This window comes from Pteropus medius, unplaced genomic scaffold, assembly GCF_902729225.1.
Source record: "Pteropus medius unplaced genomic scaffold, Ma_sr-lr_union100, whole genome shotgun sequence".
NCBI lineage: Eukaryota > Metazoa > Chordata > Mammalia > Chiroptera > Pteropodidae > Pteropus > Pteropus medius.
In genome coordinates, this window is record NW_024351729.1 from 2,644,473 (window position 1) to 2,665,072 (window position 20,600).

At 39.2% G+C, this 20,600-nt stretch overlaps 1 protein-coding gene across 6 annotated transcripts in view; it reads left to right on the forward strand.

Annotated features, from left to right (window-relative positions):
- Positions 1-20,600, forward strand: part of MYO1B (myosin IB) — a 159,273-nt gene that overhangs the window by 24,563 nt on the left and 114,110 nt on the right. For 5 of the 6 annotated variants that reach the window (XM_039844289.1, XM_039844290.1, XM_039844287.1 and 2 more), the window contains exon 2: positions 6,305-6,448. In XM_039844289.1, coding sequence (XP_039700223.1) covers positions 6,314-6,448 — 135 coding nt within the window. In that variant the 5' untranslated portion in view covers positions 6,305-6,313. Of the gene's footprint in view, positions 1-2,757; positions 2,827-6,304; positions 6,449-20,600 lie in introns of those variants that run through there. The other variant, XM_039844291.1, reaches the window with a different exon arrangement.

Here is a 20,600-nt window from a genome sequence, read left to right on the forward strand (position 1 = left end):
GACCAGAGGACTCCTTGTAAATGGCGGTTGAACTGAATTGAATGGAAATTGAATCCAACTGCTCTCCAAGATGAGATTCTGTGCTGTTTTAAGAGGTATAGGAAGGAAATTCCAGTTTTTCACAGTCACCTAGCTCGTTATATTAGGCACTGAATCACGTCCTATAGACTTGGCCCCTCTTTTGCATTTGTTTTGCCATCAGGATTCGCCAAGCTTTATTTTGTTCATGAAATCTTGCCATATTGGCCCCATTTTCTTACTTAGATGTGTTTCTCATGTTATTCTTAAAAGCATTAGTGATCTCTTTGGGAGCCAAATAGCTCAATTCTGTTTCCTTTCCTTTGTTGATATTATTATGTTTTTAGAGGAATGAATCCAAGTGGCTTGAAGCCGCAGTCATTATTTTGCCTTCTGGTCATGAAGGAACTAACCAAAGAACCAACCCACCCATGGCAGCTGTGAGAATGTGCATATTGAATGACTTGTCAGTCATAAATTTGCATACTTGTTTTCCCTTTGTGTTTCTCTGAATGCCTACCATGTGCAAGAGGCTGTGCACTATTGCCTTTGGGGAAATAAAGGTGAATAAAGTGTGACTGGACATCAAGGAACTGATTCTGTAGAAAAGGGGCTGTCATGCATTCATGACCACCATACAAGGAGGTTAATGAGTGGAACTGGAGTTTGATAAGAGCAATTGTTAGTATGCTAAGAGGACTCCCTGAAGGTTTTGCCTCTGACATATAGTGCTAATGACCTTACAATAGACGTTACCAAACTAGCAGATACCTGCTTTCATTAAGTTTTCCGAAAGAGTGGCTTTTATGCTTTCACTTTAAAAGTTCCTTCAAATTTAAAATTATGTTAACGACTTAATATTAAGCCTTGTAATCCGTTGTAACCTCAGTTTTGGTTTGTGAATGTTCTTTCAAGTTCTACAGTGAAACTGTTTCAACTTAAAAATACACATTTGTTCTCATCTGTGGTACTCTGAGAACTTTGTATTACACCAGATGCTATATTTCAGATTATCCTGCATCTCTTATTAGTTATTATTAAATTAGTGATTAATTTGGAATAGCTTTTCAGCATTGCTGTTTTGATATCAAATAGTGGAATGACTATACACTTCATGTGGATGTCCTCTCTGGACTCTGGACTGGCCATCTCTCACGTGGGACTACTGGCTTGGAGAATGCTGGACTCAATATTCTCAGGCAGAGATGACGTTAGCATGGCTTGTAATATAAGGTTGGTGACTGGGGTAGACTACTTATATTTAAATGTTGGGTTACAGATGGCCATTTTAAGATGGTATAGGACATTTATGCTGCATTTTCTTTTGGATTTCGAGGGATGTTTGAAATGCTTTCAATAATTTAAATGGTATTTTTACACTGCAAAAGACGTGAGTGAATGAATTGTTGTACATTGAAATATAGGTAGTAATTTTGGAAGTTTTCGACATGAAAGTAGGTGGGGGAAAGAACAGCTGCAATTATATATTTTGGTTTTTGGAGGGTCAAATACGTTGAAGAGCTGAAGCGGCCATAGAGTCACCTGGCCTCAGTTGGTGGGTCTGTGGCTGGACTAAGGCAGTACCCTTGAATGAAGAGCTTCCAGGCTCCTCTGTGGTTCCTCCCAAGGCTCTCCCAGTATTTTGTATTGCTTGCTTTCACCAGGGTTGGGAGAAAGAGGTTAGGTTTTATAAAACAATGAATATCTAACAATGGTATAATACAGTGTGTTGGGTACTGTACTTAGTGTTCATGATAGTTAGGGACTTGGCTGCTTGCAGTGCAGGAAGTACATCATGTAGAGGAAGTACATCGTGTAGAGACTCACAGAATTGCAGAGAGGTTGGATGGCTAGGAGGGATACAGGCTTGGAAGACAGGCAGGAACCAAGGAAGGCTAGAGGGCTGGGCAGCAGGATCCCTAGCTGAAGCCATGCTGCAGGACCCACCTGGTATTCATGCTGCTGCTGTTGCTTCAGTGACTGATGACTATAACTTCCAGTCATCACCACCAGCTTTTGTAGTCACCCAGGACTCCCAAGTCCCAGGAGGAGGTGATTGGCAGTGCATAAGCCATGTTGCTTGGGGTGGAGAGAGAGAGCAGATCTGTCTCCTTTGACTGCTGTAATGGGAATTGGACACTGCATCTCACTAGATTACTTGTTATCACAGTGTAACTGGAGAGTCCTTAAAAGCAAAATTAGGTGCAAATAGGAATAAGGCTATATAATGGAGAGTGTCCCCTTAAAAAAAAAAAAAAGACAAATGTCTACTATGACTTTCTCTTTTGACTCCCCACCATTCATATATACCTTGCTTAACCATACTTACTTACGAATATAAAATGCCCCAGCCAGCATAATGCCACTCTCCTTGTACGGCTGAAAACAGCTACACCCTCTTCAGAGATTCTGTTCTTTGAGATCCCCTTTGTTCATTGTCTTCTTTGGCCACATCTGAGATGACATCGGGGAAGATGGTTTTGTCAGGAGCTGCAAAGTTTTAACAGTCTTTTTTTCATTCTTATGAGTTGGAGGTCTTGGGTTGTTTGTTTAAAGGATCAAGCAATTAATTGAGAGTCACTCACTGTCAGCCAGACTTCTTTGGCAGTATAGGTTCTTTAAAAATGTTGTTGGCTTTTAAGGTTTATTTGCTTCCATGGATTAGTAACCAAAACCAGAGATACTGCCAAGTCCCAAGGTTTTGAACCTAGAACTTGGTCTGAGAACCTGTCTCTTGGCATTTGGACCTGGCCTTGGTGCTCGGCGGGGTGTCTTAGCTCTTCGTTAATAGAATCTATCTGGGAATAGGTAAGTGTAAGAGGCAATGGAGTGGGTGATACGTCTGCTGTGCTACGTGTTCGTGTTGGTAGCAGCACTGTCCCTTTCTCAGGCCACAGAGGCAGAACAGTCGGGCTTGGGATAGGTCGCACCTCCCACCTCCAGACAGAAAGATCCTCTGAGCGCCGTATGTTCTCTTCGCTGGCTCTCAGACAGGCTGCTTTCACAGCATGCTTTTCTTGTCGCAGCTTAAGAAGTGGCCAACATATACTCTGGTATCTGAATTTTTCTTGAATTCTATAAAGTTGTAGGCACAAGGGCTGTGGTTAAATCAGCTGTTTCATTCTGAAGTATCAGAAATGATCACCTTGCCAATGCAAGATAGCAGGTCCTCATGCCCTCCACCTGTGGCCCTAGCTCAGCTAGTCTGTGCTCTCTAGCGTGCTGACTGTGACATCCCACTTGCTCTTACCAGCTTCTATTATTAGGTAAGATGCTTTCTGTTGCACATAGTAAACAATCCAACTCAAACAGCTTCAACAGTGAGGAGAATTAATTGGCTTCCTGGACTGAGAACTTGAGAGCTGTGGGGCAGGCTTCAGTGCAATTTGATCTAGAGGTTTGTGATGTCATCAGGGCTCCAGCATGAATTCTCTTCTTGGATGTTTTCTTGCCCTGCTCTCCTCCACATGTTGTCTTCCTCCTCAGCATGGCCCCCTGGTGAAAGCAGACATGGCCACAGCAGTTCCAAGTATCATGTCTGTAAATCATATCATCCAGAGGTAGATAGAACCTTTGTCTTAATATACCAAGCCTCAGGCTCGGTTATAGGACCAGTCCTGAATCAATTACAGTGGCTGGGAGATGGAAATGTGTTGCATGCCCTAGTCCAGATTACAGGCTACATTCCTGGAGCAAGGGATAAAATTGGCTTCCTTAGAACAACATGGGGTCTTGGGAGGGGTGACAGTAGACATCTATGCGTCAAACAAAAAGTATCTTGATGTTCTGTATGTGTTCTCATTTAATCATCTCATGCAAATTCTTCTGATGGTTTATGGAAATTTTGAGTTAGCAAGTGATTCTGACATTTGTTCTTATGGTTAGCAATGCTCTTTCAAAGAAAAAAAAATTAATTTCTTTTGGTGGAGCAAATATACCAACTAATTTCACTGAGATGTCAAAGAGAACCAAACCAAGTTCTGGAGGTAGTAGTCACAATAAGAGAAATCAGGCCATTTGTAGGAAGATAGGGAAGTAACTCTACAAGATTTTTTCAGTGTACCATTTTAAATAAGAGAATGAGGGAGAGCGTCACTATTTCCTCCCCTTAGATACTAAAGAAGACAAACACAATGAAACAGAACTGTGCTTGAATTACTAAATGAATGCTGGTATCACATTTTCAGCTGGTTTACTTTGTTGTATTTTGGTTTGCAAAAGTTGCTCTTCTGGCAAAAGTTGTCACTTCTACCAGTTGCCTGTAACTCAGCATTTGTTTTGCCTGCCCCTTTAGCATTATAAAGTTGGGATAGAAGTGTAAAAATTAGAACCCATGTACACTTGCTTGAAATTTATGTTTGAAAAGATGGTGAAGTGGGTTTAATGACAGAGAAAGATCAGCTGCTTAATTATTGTTACCTGCAGCGAACTGTTGTCTTTCTGCAGCTGTTTCTATAAATAGACTTTATATACCAGAATCCACCCCAGGGCAAAGAGTTCCCATTCAGCCTCTTCGCTTAATTTAAATTGCTGGTTTGAGGTGGTTATTTTTGAAACCTACCTCAGATTGATTTCCCCCTTAATCCCTAAGCCTTCTTCCCTCATCTGCCAAATTATATGTAATGAATCGCAGCTAGAGTGCTTTTGGCATTTCAGGAGTCTGAGAACTTGAAATTTGATTTAAATGTTAATTTATTGCGACAAAGGTTGGGCAGTCCGGTTCCTATTCTTGTGCTAGTCTTTCCATGGAGTTGGCCTGGGACCATCTGTTCTCTGGCTTCTGCTACATCTCAAGAGAATGGCAAGTGCCCCCACCCCTACCTATTTTGTTTTAAACAGAGTCTGGCTTAGTTCAAAGTGGATGAAGACATTCTTGATGCTCCCATTGGGTTTTAGCACTACCTGGGGCTATTTAGTCCAAGTGTAGTTGGAATGAAATGAAATATTTTAAAAAGTTAACTGTTTTTCTTCTTTTGAATATTAAATACTTCCTTATTGTGTTTTTTTTTTTTTTTAATGGGAGCCTATCTCTGCCTCTTCTTAGTGTCCTTTTTGGCTGTTCATTACACACTTAAAAACTTTTTTTTTTAATAATAGGGTCAGAAATAAAGTATGTGTTTGTGACTTCATATAAATCATTAGTAATTAATAATAAAGAATTACATAATTTCCAGCCTTTCCTAATATTCTTTAAAATAGCCCAACTAAATGTAGTTTCTGTTGTCTCTCAGAGAACTACTGAATGTCCTAGACTAGAATTGCTATGTTTTAAGGAAGTAGACCAACCTTTATGAGATATAATATGCCTGGGTGACTCCTTAAAGGAAAGAATTAAATGTACTTTTCCTTCAAGATTAGGGGTATGAATACACATGAGTATTCATTGCGTGTAATTTGGTTTTCCCTTTTCAGTGGTGTGTCTGTTGGAATGAGAATTAAGAACATTGAGGTCACTCTTGGCGGGTTATGTTATATAGGCAACCTCTAATTGACAAGTGGGTTGTGTAGTTTTCTTAATAAGTCAGTGTTGTCACCTGAATGAAATTTCCCCCTATAGGTACAAAGTAATAAGTGGTGATTGAGTCCTTTAACACAAAATGTAATGCACTCTTAAGTAACCATAAGGAAAATCCCCTAATCTCGCTGAGCTTCCTTATCTTAAAATGGGGATAATGAGAATACCTACCTCATAGAGTTACTGTGAGGATTAAATTAATTAATGCATGTGAAGTTCTAGTTCTAGTGTTTGATATGTGGCAAGTGCTCAGTAAATGTTAGCATCACGTTTTAAATATTATTTCTTGGGAAAATGTATTCTGAATGTCAGCATGGAATACTGGGGGGTGTCATCTTGGGGGGAGCAGATTTATACAGGTTCAAGTCTGGTGGTGGTATGCAGGAGCTGCTGATGGAAAGGGGTAGGTTGGGTTCTCTTGCTAGAGTTTTGCAGCTTCTCATTGGGGAGAAAGGATGTGCTAAAGAAGAAAACGGAGACCCTGGCTTCGTAATGGTTCTTTCTGTAGGTGGACTTTGTCTGGGACGATGGACTTGGAGGGAGGTCCATTTGTGGCAGCGGGTTGGCAAATGGGGCTTTGAGAGGTGTGGAGGCGCCTGTAGCCACCTCGGAGGCTTCTGCCGCAGGTTGTGGGGAGGGGACGTTATGACATTTGTGAGGGAGGGTGAGGGCCATGTGGAACTACCAGTGTTTGGTTTCTCCAGTGGTGCTAAGAACCCACCTGAAATAATTTTGCTCATTTAAATTGACCCATTTTCTTCTTTCTGACAGCTGGAGACTATGGCCAAAATGGAGGTGAAAACGTCACTTTTGGACAATATGATTGGAGTTGGAGATATGGTTCTTTTAGAACCTCTCAACGAGGAGACCTTCATCAACAACCTCAAAAAGCGCTTTGACCATAATGAAATATATGTGAGTATACACTAAAGTTCATCTGTGGGGTTTAGACTTTGTACTTTGTGGCAGAGAGCCGGCATCTCTTTCTCAAACTCTTCTCTGTTTTTTCTATTTGTTTATCAGAGTCCAGAGGTATTTGTTTATACCCTCAGAAAGAGTTTTGTGTTTGCTCATTTGGCACATGAGTAATACTGATTAAAGTCAAGTGAGTCTGCTTTCCACATGGTGTTTATAGGGTGCCGACTGTGTGCGGAGTATTGCACTAGATGTTGGAGGCGTCCTAAAGCAAGAAGAATACTTAATTCCTGCTTCCTGAGAAACATGTAGTCAGGAAGAGTTTTGAAATCCATAAACATCTTAGATGCCTTCATAAGATTAGCAGTTTAACCTTTGAGAAGCTACTCATTAAACAGCAAGGCAGTGAACTGTCAAAAAATGCATGAACCTTCTTGACATGTGTATTTAATAGATACAGGAGCCAATTACCAGATAAAAATATGTTTTTATTCCCTGGAGATTTAGGAATAGTCATGTCCTGCTATACAGAAGTATAATATCATATACGAAAATGAAAACATATAAATATATACAATACTAGGAGAAATTTTATGTTGTAAAAATTCTTTATAAAGGGTTTCATAGTATTACTTTATCTCTCAAGTTTCTTAATATACTTAAAACATGAGTAAAAAATACATTTATATTCAGCTTTTCAGGAATTTGTGTAAAGCATAGAAATTTGCATCTGTTTAGGTAGAAACATGTTGTTAACTAAGTCAAGGAAACCCAGCACTGGTTCTTTGTACCGGTAGCTAAGAAGAAAAAGGGTGGAGTGGATGCAAGTATGTAGTTGAAATAGGTCCTGCCTTGCTTCTAGATTCTTTTTCCCGCCTTTTTGTGGTGTATCTGTGTCTGGAGATGAATGGGATTGTTGGGACATGCTTTATATTTTTCTATCGATATGGAAACCTTACAAGGAAATATAAATAAATAAAAGGAGAAGTTGTAACTGATACAAGTAGGATCAATAATAACTTTTGTGGAAATAAAACATTTTAAAATTATGCGCAAAGCCATATTAATTTATGTCCCATATAGCTTTCCTTTTCAGATAGCCAGTCGTGTTTCAGGGATAACTTTGGATAATTTCTTAATGAAATAATAGTCATCATCTGGGAATTGAACTTTTTTATCTTTCTCGATTTGTATTGTTGGAGGTAGGGGGAAGTTAGCAGTGACAGGAGATATGTGGATGCTGCTTTTGGAACATTAATTTGATAATTGGATAAGAAACTAGGTTCAGAGATGTAATTGTGTAAAATGCTGATGCAAATGGAAAAGGTATAAATCGCCGCCGCAGAGCAGGGAAGAGGTCTTATTTGGTTTGGCACTGAGGCCCGGTGTCACCTTCCCTCAGAGTGTAGCAGTTCCACTTTCGGGTGGGAAAGCCTTACATTTCTGCAGCTTTAGTTGAGAGGATGGTCTGATAACAAATAAAAGACAGACTTTAAACACTGGCCCCTAAGATGGAGATAGGAGGAATCAATTATATTGTAACTAACATTGCTGATCATTTTTCTTTTTGGCTCTAAGAAGCACAGTTCACTTTTAAATGAATCGAAAATAGGATGGAGAGTAGAACATTGCATGCATTCAAATACCTGATTTGTTGTGCCCACTAAAAATAAAACAATCCCCTTTTTAACAAAATGCCAAGTGTTAACATTCATGAGTCTTGAGCAGACGAAATGTCTGGGTTTCAGCTCTACGTAATTTTATTTTCTAACTATTTTAGGAATGCTCTTCTGGTATAAAACAAAAGCAGAAAATTGCTTTCTGCTTCCAGATATTCATATCAATTAATATTTTCCATGATACTTTAAGACTACCATTTCCATGAGTTGTGTGCCTTCATTTTGTAACTTTAAACACACATTATATTGGAGGGTTGGGCATTCTCTGTTTTAAGCAATCTTCCCCCCACCCCCACCCCCAGCCCCACACAAAAACGGGTTATAGAGTAATGTGTATAGTGTGGTCCTATTTTTTTTTAATGAGAAGTTTGTGGATGTAAACATGTTCGTATACTTGTATGCATGTAAAAAGGCCTGCTAACTTTGGGTACCATGGTGGGGATAGGATGAAATGTGGGGACAGGGAAAGGTTATTCTTTTAGATCTCTGTATTATAAGTCTCATTAAGTCAAGCGTGTATTGTTTTTGTAATTAAAAAAATACCGTATAATAAATTTGATTACCGTACCTCTGCAATTCCACACATGATTATAGCACCCTTGGGAAATCTGTGTCTGGCTCTTATTCTGATTTCTTATACTATTCCTACTATTGCTTTTGTTCATGGGTTGTTATAAACTTGTTTAGCCTGATGCCAAAGGCCAAGTTAATATGACATGCAATATTTTACTGTCTGGTATTTCACTTGTTTTTTTTAATTCTTTCCTAGAAAACAAAGGCACAGTTTTATAAAAAAAATCTCTCGTAGTCTCATAGCTTTGTTTAATTCTATAAAAGTGGGTGACAGTCCACGATGATCTATCATGGGAACACATTCAACAGTCATATGTTCAGAAGCCATGGTTGACAAAGAGGCTAATGAACAGAAGGGACCCTTGGCTTAGACTTGAACTCTGGCTAAATCCATGGCCTTAGCAGCCTCTTGTGTGAACCAGCTCCAGGTGGGAGCCCTGTTCTTCCATCCTGCCATCTATCTCCACTTCCCCACTCCCCATATCTAGAGATAATAGCTCCTACCTTCACAGAGCTCTCACGAGGGATTGCTTTGCCTCTAGATGTGAGTTATCAACTCTCTAGAGCATTCATAAACCTAGTAGATCTCCAGGCAGCTGAATCTGGGAGTAGAATCCCTTGTTATCCTGTCATACTAAACCTGAAGCTCTGAGTAGGCCCCTGGACCCACGACACTCTTTAAACTACTGACTGTGGGCCAGGTGACTGGAATGAGCTGACAGGCTTAAGACAATGAAGTCTACACCTAGGATTGGAGTAGGGTCAGCTTTTTCCAAAGAAGATAGGCTGTGTATAAGGGAGTAAGATACCCAACCAGATATATCTATCGACATGTTAGGAGGAAAAGGGAAATGGATGCTGATGAGGCCACCTGCTCTAAGCCCCTTACAGGTCTGGTAGAGGGTTCTGTAATGAAGTGGCTTTATTGATGTTGATATCACCCTAAAGGATACTTCCCCCACCCCCCCGCCCTGAAGCATTTATCTCTTGAGTTCTAGGCTTCAAGTGCACCCAAATGCATGCTTCTGGGACATTTTGACCAGAGAACTCCTAATGGCAGAGAAGAGTAAGTAGGTACTGCAGGGACACTGGGGCATAGTTGAAGTCTATTCACTTTAAAGACATTTTGTTGTAATCTTTGCTTTTAAAGTAATTCAGAGTTTTATCCTGTTCTGTAAAGCATATGGTTTGTTTTAATCTAATATGCTCCCTGCAGTCCTTCATTGAGTAAGAAGTAGTTTTGGTGTTGACATGTAGATGCATTTATTTATTTATTTATTTATTTATTTTGTCTGAATTATGAGGTTGGGGGTCATCTAGATATAGAGGTCTGAATTAGTCCAATTTTAAGATCTTATGTTAAACTAATTGTAGTTGTAAGCAGACTGTTTTGAAAGTCTAGGAAAAATGTCTTAATTTTTAGAAGTGAGTACTAGATTTAGGATCCCCATAAAGATGGGATCATGTACTTTTACAGAAGATACTCAAGTGCATGCTCCAGGAATATCCTTTTTGTGTGTGTGTGTTGATGTGGGTTCAGACACTTGTTTAAAAAGCCCTGAGTTGGTTCATAACCTGGGCAGAGTTTTTGGCACAGTTCCAGATGTTGACGCCTATGCAAGTGAGTGCTGTGGAGTTGGAAATGGAGGAGGGTCAGGTGAGAATCGACAGAGGGAATGTTGGCCTGTTGGGGTAACATAAAGGGCCAGAACTCTGTTTGCTTTTATTCTTCCTTCTTGGCAGTGATCAGTTCAAGCTGGGACCAGCTGCAGGACATGCCGCTCAGTCTAGCAGCCTCTGTGTGGGGTCAGTGGTGGGAAATGCTGGTTGTGACATTCCCGAGTGAACGCTGCTTTTCTGTATTCTTTCTGTCCTTTGTCAGACCTTCTTCCGGCTGCCCCACCCCCGCCCCAGCCAGATGGAGTGGTGGCAGGATTTCATGTGGACTTGTAATGTAGGTGAACCAGACAGACGTGATGCTGTTTTTAGGGTGTCTGGTCAGGACTGTGGTTCTGTTGAGGAACAGGAAAGCTGCAATTTAGGCAAGAATAAGGCCCAGGGCAAATTTGGAGACAAAAGAAGCAAGGTGTCTGTTCTCTGACAAAGAAGTATTTTTGGTGCTGACAAGTAGATTTAGTTTGTTTTCAATCTGAATTATCAGGTTGGGATCATCCAGATATAGAGGTCTGAATTAGTACAATTTTTGGATCTTAAGTTAAACTAATCGTAGGTGTGAAAGTGACTGCTTTGAAAGTCTAGTGAAAATTCTCTTAATTTTTAGAAGTTAGTACTAGAATTAGGGTCCCCATAAGTATGAGATTAGATGCTTTTATGAAAGATACTCAAATTTAAGTACAATATATGTGCTTTAAAATATTGCGAAGTAAATGACAATAATACTAGTAAAGATTTATTTGAAATTTCAAAAACACTTCATATATATGCATATGAAAATTCCTACCTTATGGGTATAACATATATTTCTGGGAATTTTATATAAATGGTATGTTAGTTTTCTCTTTCTGCATAATAAATTGCACCAAACTCAGCAACTTAAAATAACATACATTTAACATCTCACTGTTTCTGAGTCAGGAGTTCGTGCATAGCTTAGCTGGGTCCTCTGCTCAGAGTTCTACTGGGCTGTCATCAAGATGTCCTCCAGGACTGCAGTCTCATTGGAGGCTCGGTCCTTTTCCAAGCTCACGGGGTTGCTGGCAGAGAGCTGGAGCCCCTGTTGGAAGGGTCTGGATTCAGATGTCCAGTTTAGTGTTCTTCCTGCTACCTAGACATTCCCCAATATTTTCTCTTTTAAAAATTTCTTTTAAAAAGTCTATTTTTTTAAATTATAAAAGTAACAAATGGTTTTGTGGAAAAAAAAATTCAGATGGTACAGACATACATAACATAAAATGTAATTTTCTTACCTCAGTACCCCAGTCCCATTTTTAGAAGTAATAGTAGTTAATAGAGTGGTGGGTAACCTTCCAGATTATATAGATTTGATTAAAAATTAATTGTTTTGTTCTAGAGCTGGAAGTAAGAGGAGGTTCTCCTTCATCTAGATGAATGGGCTTTCCCCAGAAACCCAGATCCAACCAAGCTTGAGCGAAACAGGAACTCTCTCTAGTGTTACCCCTACCTATCTAGACCAGGTGGGGAAAAGAGGAGGGGATCCCTGAGCTGGTGAAATGAAACACCTAGACGTGATTGCATGTGAGTGGGTCACCATGAGCAGACTCAGCCCTCTCGGCTCACTGAAAAGGAAGAGTGTTAGGAAAACACAAAATCAAATTGTGTTTTTAAGAATTTGCTTTGGTGTTTGGAATGGAGACAGCATTAGCAAGCTAGATAAAGCTGGTGTAAAACAGCAAATCACGAGGCTGAAGAGAAATGTTGTGTCTAATTTCTGAGCACAGTCTATCTCTTGGACAGTTTTATAATACTTTTCAAAACAACTATTTTTTTTGGTGATAACTTGCCAGTTTTTTAGTGATTGGAAGATTTCTTCCTCTTAGAACTTGCAACATGGACACACATTTATCTGTTATTTACCAAGTGTAGAGCTGTTTCATCCTGCAGACACTAAATAGTTCTCGAAGTATTTGTATAATATTTATAATATATTAACTTAAATGTTCTGGTGGAAGTTTCATTTGTAGGGAATTATAGCCAACCTTGGGTCTCCAGAAGTGTTATCTTTTGGTGGCAGTGTGGTATATACTAAGAAGAAAACACCTGAGGTCCAGTTCTGGCTCTGCCACTTATCATCTATGAGACCTGGGATAGATGTCTTAACTCCTCTGAGTCTTTTCTTATTGCTAAAATGATAAATGATAATAACTAACATTTATTAAGTACTTATTGGTACAGTATGCTATTCTAAGCACTTTGTATGTATTGTTCATTTAATTTTTACTAGAGTTCTATGCACTGTAGGTTAATGGCTATGTAACTTGTCCAAGGTCACACATGTGTAGGTGATGGAGCTGGAATTCACACCCAGCAAGTCTGGTTCTAGAGTTCATACTTTTAATAATAGTCCTGCTGACTTAATATATAGTTGCTATGAGCATCAAATGATACCGCTTATATGGAAGCATTCTGAGTCTGCAAAGTGCTATTCAGAATAATTGAGTATGATATTGAAAAATGTGTAGGTTTGGAACAAGACAGTCTCAACAATGCAGACAAATAATTGGAATGATAATCAGTATTCCTGCTATGTGTTGAGTTCAGCATTCGGTAGTGCAGTGACATGAATTAGAGTGACATCGAACAAGTGTGTTCAGTTCTAAAGTCATAGGCGTTCAGTAGTCAAAGGTGGTAACGGGTGTGAGGATGTGTCCTCCTCCGGAAGGTGGGAGAAGATCTTGGGAGGAGATTGTTTTTCATCATGTTCCCTGGATGGCAGGTGATTGACAACCGCACATGGTCCTTCACCTTTGTGAGCACAACGTAGAGGAGGGAGGGAGAAGCTATTCAGCACAAGGGACTTGTGGCCAATTTTGCCCTCTTCTCTACACGTGCATCTGTTTTTGCTGTTACATCTGTCGTACGGAGGAATATTAATAGTAATCCTAATTTCTAAAGAGAGGCTATTTTGTTAATAAAACTCTGTTTTGGAGTGGGTAGAGGGAGAGAATTCATTGTGGCATATTGGGAAAGATAGGGGCCTTCGATTGGCAGATAGACCTGAGGTTGAATCTTAGCCACTTACAACCACTGGCCATTCTAATTAATTGAAGGTCAGATCTCTCATCCACAAAAAATAGGTATCATAATGCTTAGCATCTTAGCCTTCTGCTTAGCACACAAGTAGGAAGTAGAGTACCTGGTAGGTCCATGGCCATCTGAAAAATTTGGAAACCCAGAATGACTTTTCTTTAAGGTTTCAGACACTGAGATTTTCTTATAATTAGAATTGTTCTCTCTCCCCTTTTCTGACTCTCTTTTCCTCTCCCTCCATCTCCTCTTTTTTCCCCCTTCCCTTTCCCTCTTTGGTATTATACAGATTTTACTTTTATTGTATTACTGCTTTCATTTAGCTATGTAATATTATTTTCAAGACTTCTAGCCAGTAGTATACTATTAACACAGGACCACTCTATACCTGAGTTAAGAGAGTTATTAGGTCTGGAAAATGGTAGATACTGTCTCATAGAGTTTATCTCAATGAAGATATGGTAGTATTGTGTTATCCTACTCTAAAATAAAAGCTGCCTGAGGTGATATTTTTAGCCAGTATTTCAGCGTGGCATAGAACTCATATATAGTTCTTTAATTTGTAGTCTGAAATGACTGGCAGTACAGGAACAAAGGATTATAATATGATGGTAGTTCAGGCGTGTCTTGAACTAGACTGACAGTGACCATGCCTGACAGACTTGCTGGCCTTGGCAACCATGGTTTCTATGACCTTCTGACCTATGTGTGGGCTCCTGATCTAAGGCCACTGATTTATGGCATAGCATAGATAAAAAGAACAGGGCTTGATTCTTTCCTCAAACTTTGAATTGAGAAAAGCTGAAAAAAAATAAAAGATCAATGGAAGCAAATACTGGCAGTCATGAGGCCATGATGGGCCACATGCAAGCAGAAACTATGAATAAGAGTCTTTGAAGTAGACCAGCTATGGAGTAGAAAGTGAGAAAATCAGTTAGTAGTAGGCCCAAGAGAAGCAGACACATGAGCTGGAGGTGGGGGGCGGAGGCGGGTTGAGCATGTTGATACTGGAACTGGAAGGGAAGTCTTCATAGACTTGTGTTGCCTCGATCTGTAATGCTGCCTCGCACCATGCTCATTTTTGGGTCTCATCTTTTCTTGTAGCTCAGTGATAGGTTGCTTGGGGATTCCTGGGTGTGTTCTTTATTACAGTAAAAATTTCAGTACTTGAAGAAGTAACTTGAGAGCATCTCTGCCAAGCAGCTGAAAGAGCTAGACCGGATCACACATCTCTGTTCCAACATCCTAGACTTTGGCGTAAAGCTTTGGGAGACCTGGGAAAGTTTTTAAAACCTAATGCCCTCAGTTTCTTCTCCTGTACAAATAAGCTATTATTAGTATTAGTTGTGTGTGTGAATATTTATATATATATAGCATATGGATCACAAATATGTTCTTACGTTGAAGATGTGAGATGTACGCATTACATTGCTTTAGACATGAGACCTAGTTAGAAGCCTAAATTGGATCATATTATAATCCTTTGTTCCTGTACTGCCAGTCATTTCAGACTACAAATGACCTTTCATTTGTAAATTTCACTCAGGCAGTTTTCCACAAATTTGAACGGTGTCTAAAAAGCCAAACTGTCTCCTTAAAATTCACTTCAGACAAAAGCCTTCTTCAGGAGAATTTGGGAAATCTTATAGATGTCTAATTAAAAACACCGTGGCTCATAATGTCTTGTGATCAAATTCCCATGTTCTGAGACTTAAGAGCTGGGTAAATTCCTCCTCCTGAAGTGAACAGCATGTTGTCATTTCTGAAGGTTCCACCAGCTTGTCTTGTTTAATCATTTTCCTCATCTTAGGTTTTTAATAGTACTTTCATTAAGACATACCTCATGTGCTCATCTGATAACTCCTCAATTCCCTGAATACAAAGACCATTTTGTAAGACTGACATTACAGACCTCCTCAGTGAACGTAGCTGAGATACTAACATGTTATAGGATTTTGAGTCCTGGCATGGCTATTTACAGTGGCCAGTAGAACATGATACCTGTGATTAGGTGTTCTTCTTGGCCATTTTTTGCCAAAACTTCCCAGGCCTAGCAGACAGCATGGATTGTGTACTCTAATGAGAGAACAGATTCTTGGCTCCTTGTCCTGATTCCACTTTTGTTAGATAATGTGGTCATAGCACTTAACTTATGTGCTTGATTGTTATGGACGTTAAGATGGAGACTTTATCTCATGGAGGTTTAGAAAGAGTTTACTTAAAAGCTGTATAGGAAGTGTATATAGTGTGCCGTACTTTAAAGGCTTGGGGATGAGTTTTTAATAAACAGCAGAGACTATAAACAAATAACTAAAATTCATTCTGAAGAAAATAAGGAAGCTGGTAGGTAGGTAGATGAGATGCCAAGTTAGAGCCTCAGCAAAGCAGGGTCTTTAAAAATATTTTGGAAGATCTGATACTTGAAGAGTCAGAGTAACCATCAGGGTGAAAACAAGTCATTTTAGGATTTCCTTACATTATTTTATGTCTTAGTTATAATTATATTTTCAATTTCATATAGGAAATTGAAATGTAAACCTACAGGGCTTCTAAAGACCTTAATGTTGCCCTGGGAAGAACTATAATGTGAAAGAGGCAAAAGTCTTCTGGCTTTTTTTATGGATGTATGCTAATGTTTCATTCCTCTAGCATTGTGGAAGAACATATGTATAGTTCTACATAATTGAGACCCATGAATATAAAATTGTGCTTCACTATTTAACTTGAAAAAAGTTTCTTTGGTTAGGTATCTTTCCAAAATGCTTTGCATGTAGCCTTGTCATCAAAAACAGAATGCTCTCTCTCATTTTTGCCCTTGATTGTTAGGCTGTGTTTGGACTCAGTGCTATATAATAAAGCACTCAGGGCCGGCTGAGCTGAGCTTTTCGCTCTTACTTTAAGTGGCTCTTTATTGTTACATTTTTGGAATTATTTTGACCACTTCCTACTCCTTTTCTTTCTTTCTTTGCTTCTCTTTCTCTTTCCTTCTGTCTCTTTTCCTTTTTCCATTATTGGACATCGTTTCTTCCCTTAGGGTGGGAGTTCTTATCCTACTATATCAACTGTACGTAAACTTTTATGTGTGTATTATATGTTTTTTTTTTTTTTTTGAGAGAAGGTTCATAGCATTTGTTGTCACCTGAAAGGGATCAATAACTAAGCAAAGGTTAAGAAGTGCTCTGTAGCAGTATTTTTCAAACCGCAAATTTCAGCTCATTCATTAGCAGGTGATGGAAAACAGAAAATTTAAAAAATTTTATAATAGAATTGAACAAAGATACCAGTGCATTGCATGTGAAAAGGGTATTTATGGCTTTGTGAGATTTTAATTTCACATATATTATATATAAAGATACACTCAGTTACACATCTCGGTAGTGATGAAAATTTTATTTCTTGCAATGAGTCATAGTCATACATTTGAAACACATTGCTGTAGAATGGCCCCAGACATTGCTGCTGGTTCTTTGTAGTGTGCTCAGATACCATATACCAAGTTTATTAGAACTGTGGCTAAAATGAAAGTAGGTGAAGCTGAAAGGATTTTCTTTTTGCAATGTTTACAGAATTAATTACATAGGAATATTTAAGGGGGAAAGAAAGATAGCAGATAGCCCAGCAGTGATACCAGCATGATTGCTGCACTTGAGAGTGACACCTAGTCCTGGGAGTCCTAGATAGATAGAGGTGAAGGCTACAGGCAGTGGTTTTCAACTCTGGTTACACATTATTTTATCTGGGGAACTTTAGAAGACGTGACCGCCTGGCCCCTCCTGAGACCATTGAAATAGTCTCTTCTGAGGATGGGGTTCTGGAAGAACTTACAAAATAAAATGCATGGTTCTTGGGATATATATATATATATATATATGTATCAGAGGATTTTCTTCTGGGTTCTGAATGGTGATCTGGAGAGTGGAAGTTGCTGGATGCATGCCCTCCAGAAAAGACTTCAGTTTTCACTATAATCACAACAGGAGTCCCCAAGTATTATTCATAAGGCATCTGTTCTGGAATGCTAGAGATATCTGAAATACGAAGACAGAGATTGTTTTGACTTAGGAATGTTTGTACAGTCTTGATTTAATGTCTGCCCTTGAGAGGTAAAAAAGATAAACTTGCTAATTGAATGTGCCGTTTATGGAAAGGTAGAACTTTTCCTCTCCCTTTTCCCTTTTATACTTTTCTTCCCTTCTTGTTCCCTTGTCTTCCTTCCCCGTTCCCTTCCCTCCTCGATGTCAGAGGCCCGTCCTGCAGGGTGGTGGGAGTGCAGGGAGCTTTCCTTTGTGTGCACATGCCTGAAGAATTGGGGGTGCTGAAGGATGGGAGCATGGAGGTGCTGAGCTAGGAGTGGCAGGAATGTTGGTTACAAGTTGGATAGAGTAAATTCGTACACTGAGCAAAAGACACACACGTTGAGGGTAATGAGAGCCAGACTTGTCTTTCGAGAAGGTAGATAGAACCTAGTTGGAGTCCTTTTTGGTGTGATCAGCGCAATAGAAGAACATCCTCTGGATTCTATAGGAGTTTCTCTGTGAGCCCTTTGGGACATAGGGACTGGGTTCAAATGTGAGCAAAGGCACGGAAGTGGCCTGGTGGGAGTGAACCACATTGCCAGAGGCTTTTTGTGGGCTTTCTGGGTACTGGGATCATCCAAGGTCCAGAGTGGTTCATTGGTGCTGGACACACCTGTTTCCAGTCAAATAGGGAGTGGAACTCCAGGGAGCAAGAGGTAGATTTTTTTTGCTGCTCCCTTTTGTAAAGTTTTACATTACTTTTTTTCCTATTCCTTTTTCTCCTTGGCATATTCAGAATAAAAAGGACACATAATGACCAGCCCTTTTATGTATATACTCGACTTTAGGAAGCTCTGTGTTTTATCTCCAACTTCTTAATTCCAAGGATTACTTAATGAGTAGGTTTACCATACTTTTCAGAGCCTGATGAAAAAAAATACCAACTTTAAATAATAGACAATTGCTTGTGAAAAAATTAAGTATGTCATTTATGAGTCTGAATGTCAATTGATGTAAAAATGAACTGGTCACTATTGTTTGGATCCCTGAAGGGAATTTTAACGTGGTACCCACAGATACCTGAATGTAGCTGCCTAAAACTAGAGTAGAATTGTAAACTCCACCCAGCCAATCAGCTGCTACCAAGAATGTCTTTTGAATCTCAAGATTGGAGGGTTATGACTATGAACATTTGAGTTATCCTATTGGCACATGTGGGAATATTTAAATCTTTGACTAATGTACGTGGAACCTTCAAGGAAGGAACCCATAAACGGCAAGGGCAAGTATCTTAGTAGAGGACAAACCTTCTAGGAGTTCAAGATTAGAAGATACATATCTGAAACATTTGCATAAGGTAGAATGGAAAGGTAGCATTTTCTTTCACCGTTTGCTTACTTATTTGGATTGATAAGGCTTGTCCTGCCTGATCCCTTTTTCTGACTTGCTGAACTGTGTTGGTGTATCAGTATTGTTAGTATTGTTGCTGTATAACAACCCCCGCCCCCACAAATATAAATGGCTTAAAACAACAACCATTTATTGGCATCTATTTTTTTTTGAGATAGCAGGTTAGGCTGAGTTCAGCTTAGTGTATCTTCTGCTGGTTTCACCCAGGCTCACATATGTGGCTTTAGGCATTTGTTGGCCTAACTGGGTCTGGATAGTTTTGAATGGCCTCACTCATACATCTGACAGTTGTCAGGCTGTGTACTGTAGTTCAGGGGGCCTTGGCTTGCTCGGTTACGTGCTCTCTCCAACAGGCTAGCTCAAGCTCATTCACATCATGGCCTTCAGACACAGTTATAAAAAAGGGAGCACATCCTAATACACAAATGCTCTTCAAGCTTCTGCTTATGTCTTATCTAATAATGTCCGTTTGGTCAGATCATGTCACGGAGACAAGTCCAGATTGAACATAATAAACTCTTATTTCTTGATAGAAGAGTGACAAAGTCATTTTTCAAAGGGTTATGAATACAGGAATGGAAAGAATTATCCCAGCCGTCCTTGAAACCAATCTACCACAGTAGGACAAGGAACCTGAGGGGAAAGCATATAGTTTAAGGATTTGTTCAGTGACAACACATGGTATGAAGGTTTAATGAAATATTAGGCACTGTATGCAGTGTACTTGGCATGCTATTTCGACAGAAGAATAATTGTACATCAGTGGTTTGTACTGTCTACTTTCTTGGTGGTGAATAGCCCCTATGTGAATCAGTCATTCAGTTAACAAATATTTATGGGATATCATTAATGGGCCAGATCTGTTCTAGGTTGTAGGGAAATTGCTGGGGGGGAAAACGTGCATAATTCAGTATGTATAAAAGTGACAAGTAACAAAGGGAAACTCATGACTTGGTGGTGTAGCTTTTGATTTTGGGTTTGAGAGCAGAGTTTGTTCTCTATGCAAGAATGCCACAGAGGCAGATTTTTATCAAGAATTTAGCCACTATGAAGTTTGGTTTTAAAGAGCAACTTGATAATTGGCTTTTTGCTAACAGCAAATAGTTATATTGATTACTGTATTCAAGAAATTACCTAAAAAGAGAAATTCTTGTACTTTTCTACTAGAGAAGACTGATCTTTTAGTCAACAGATGTTAAAAGAATAACCAATCATTATTTTTTCATATACCAATGTAACTAATTCTAGTAAATTAGGTAGAAGCAATTCAGTCAGTCAGTCAGTCTCTAGTATTTCCTATCTACCTGCCCAGGTGGATGGGAGTATGGAGAAACCTTGAAAAAGTCTTGTCTAAGTGGGATAAGTCAGGAAACTTGGAGTCATCTCTTGTCAGGCCAGATTCATTGGATCCTAGTGACAGAATGTCAGAAATAAATGCAAAATGTTGCATGGGAATAGAGTTGTTTTTTTTGTTTTGTTTTGTTTTGTTTGTTTTTTTGTTTTTTCACAACAGTAGTCTTATCTACTCTTTATAAGATTATGTTATTATAGGATGAAATTGTGTATAAAAAGACCTGTTCAGTTTTCCAGGTTTTGGGGAAAAGTCTTTTATAATTAAAATAATTGTGACCCATGTTTGAAAAAAAAAAAAATCACTGGAAAATTTTGTTTTGCTTTCTATTCTGTTTAATTTTCTAGAAAGACTGACAACCTCCTTGAATCCAGTGGTGGCAATACTAGAAAAACCTT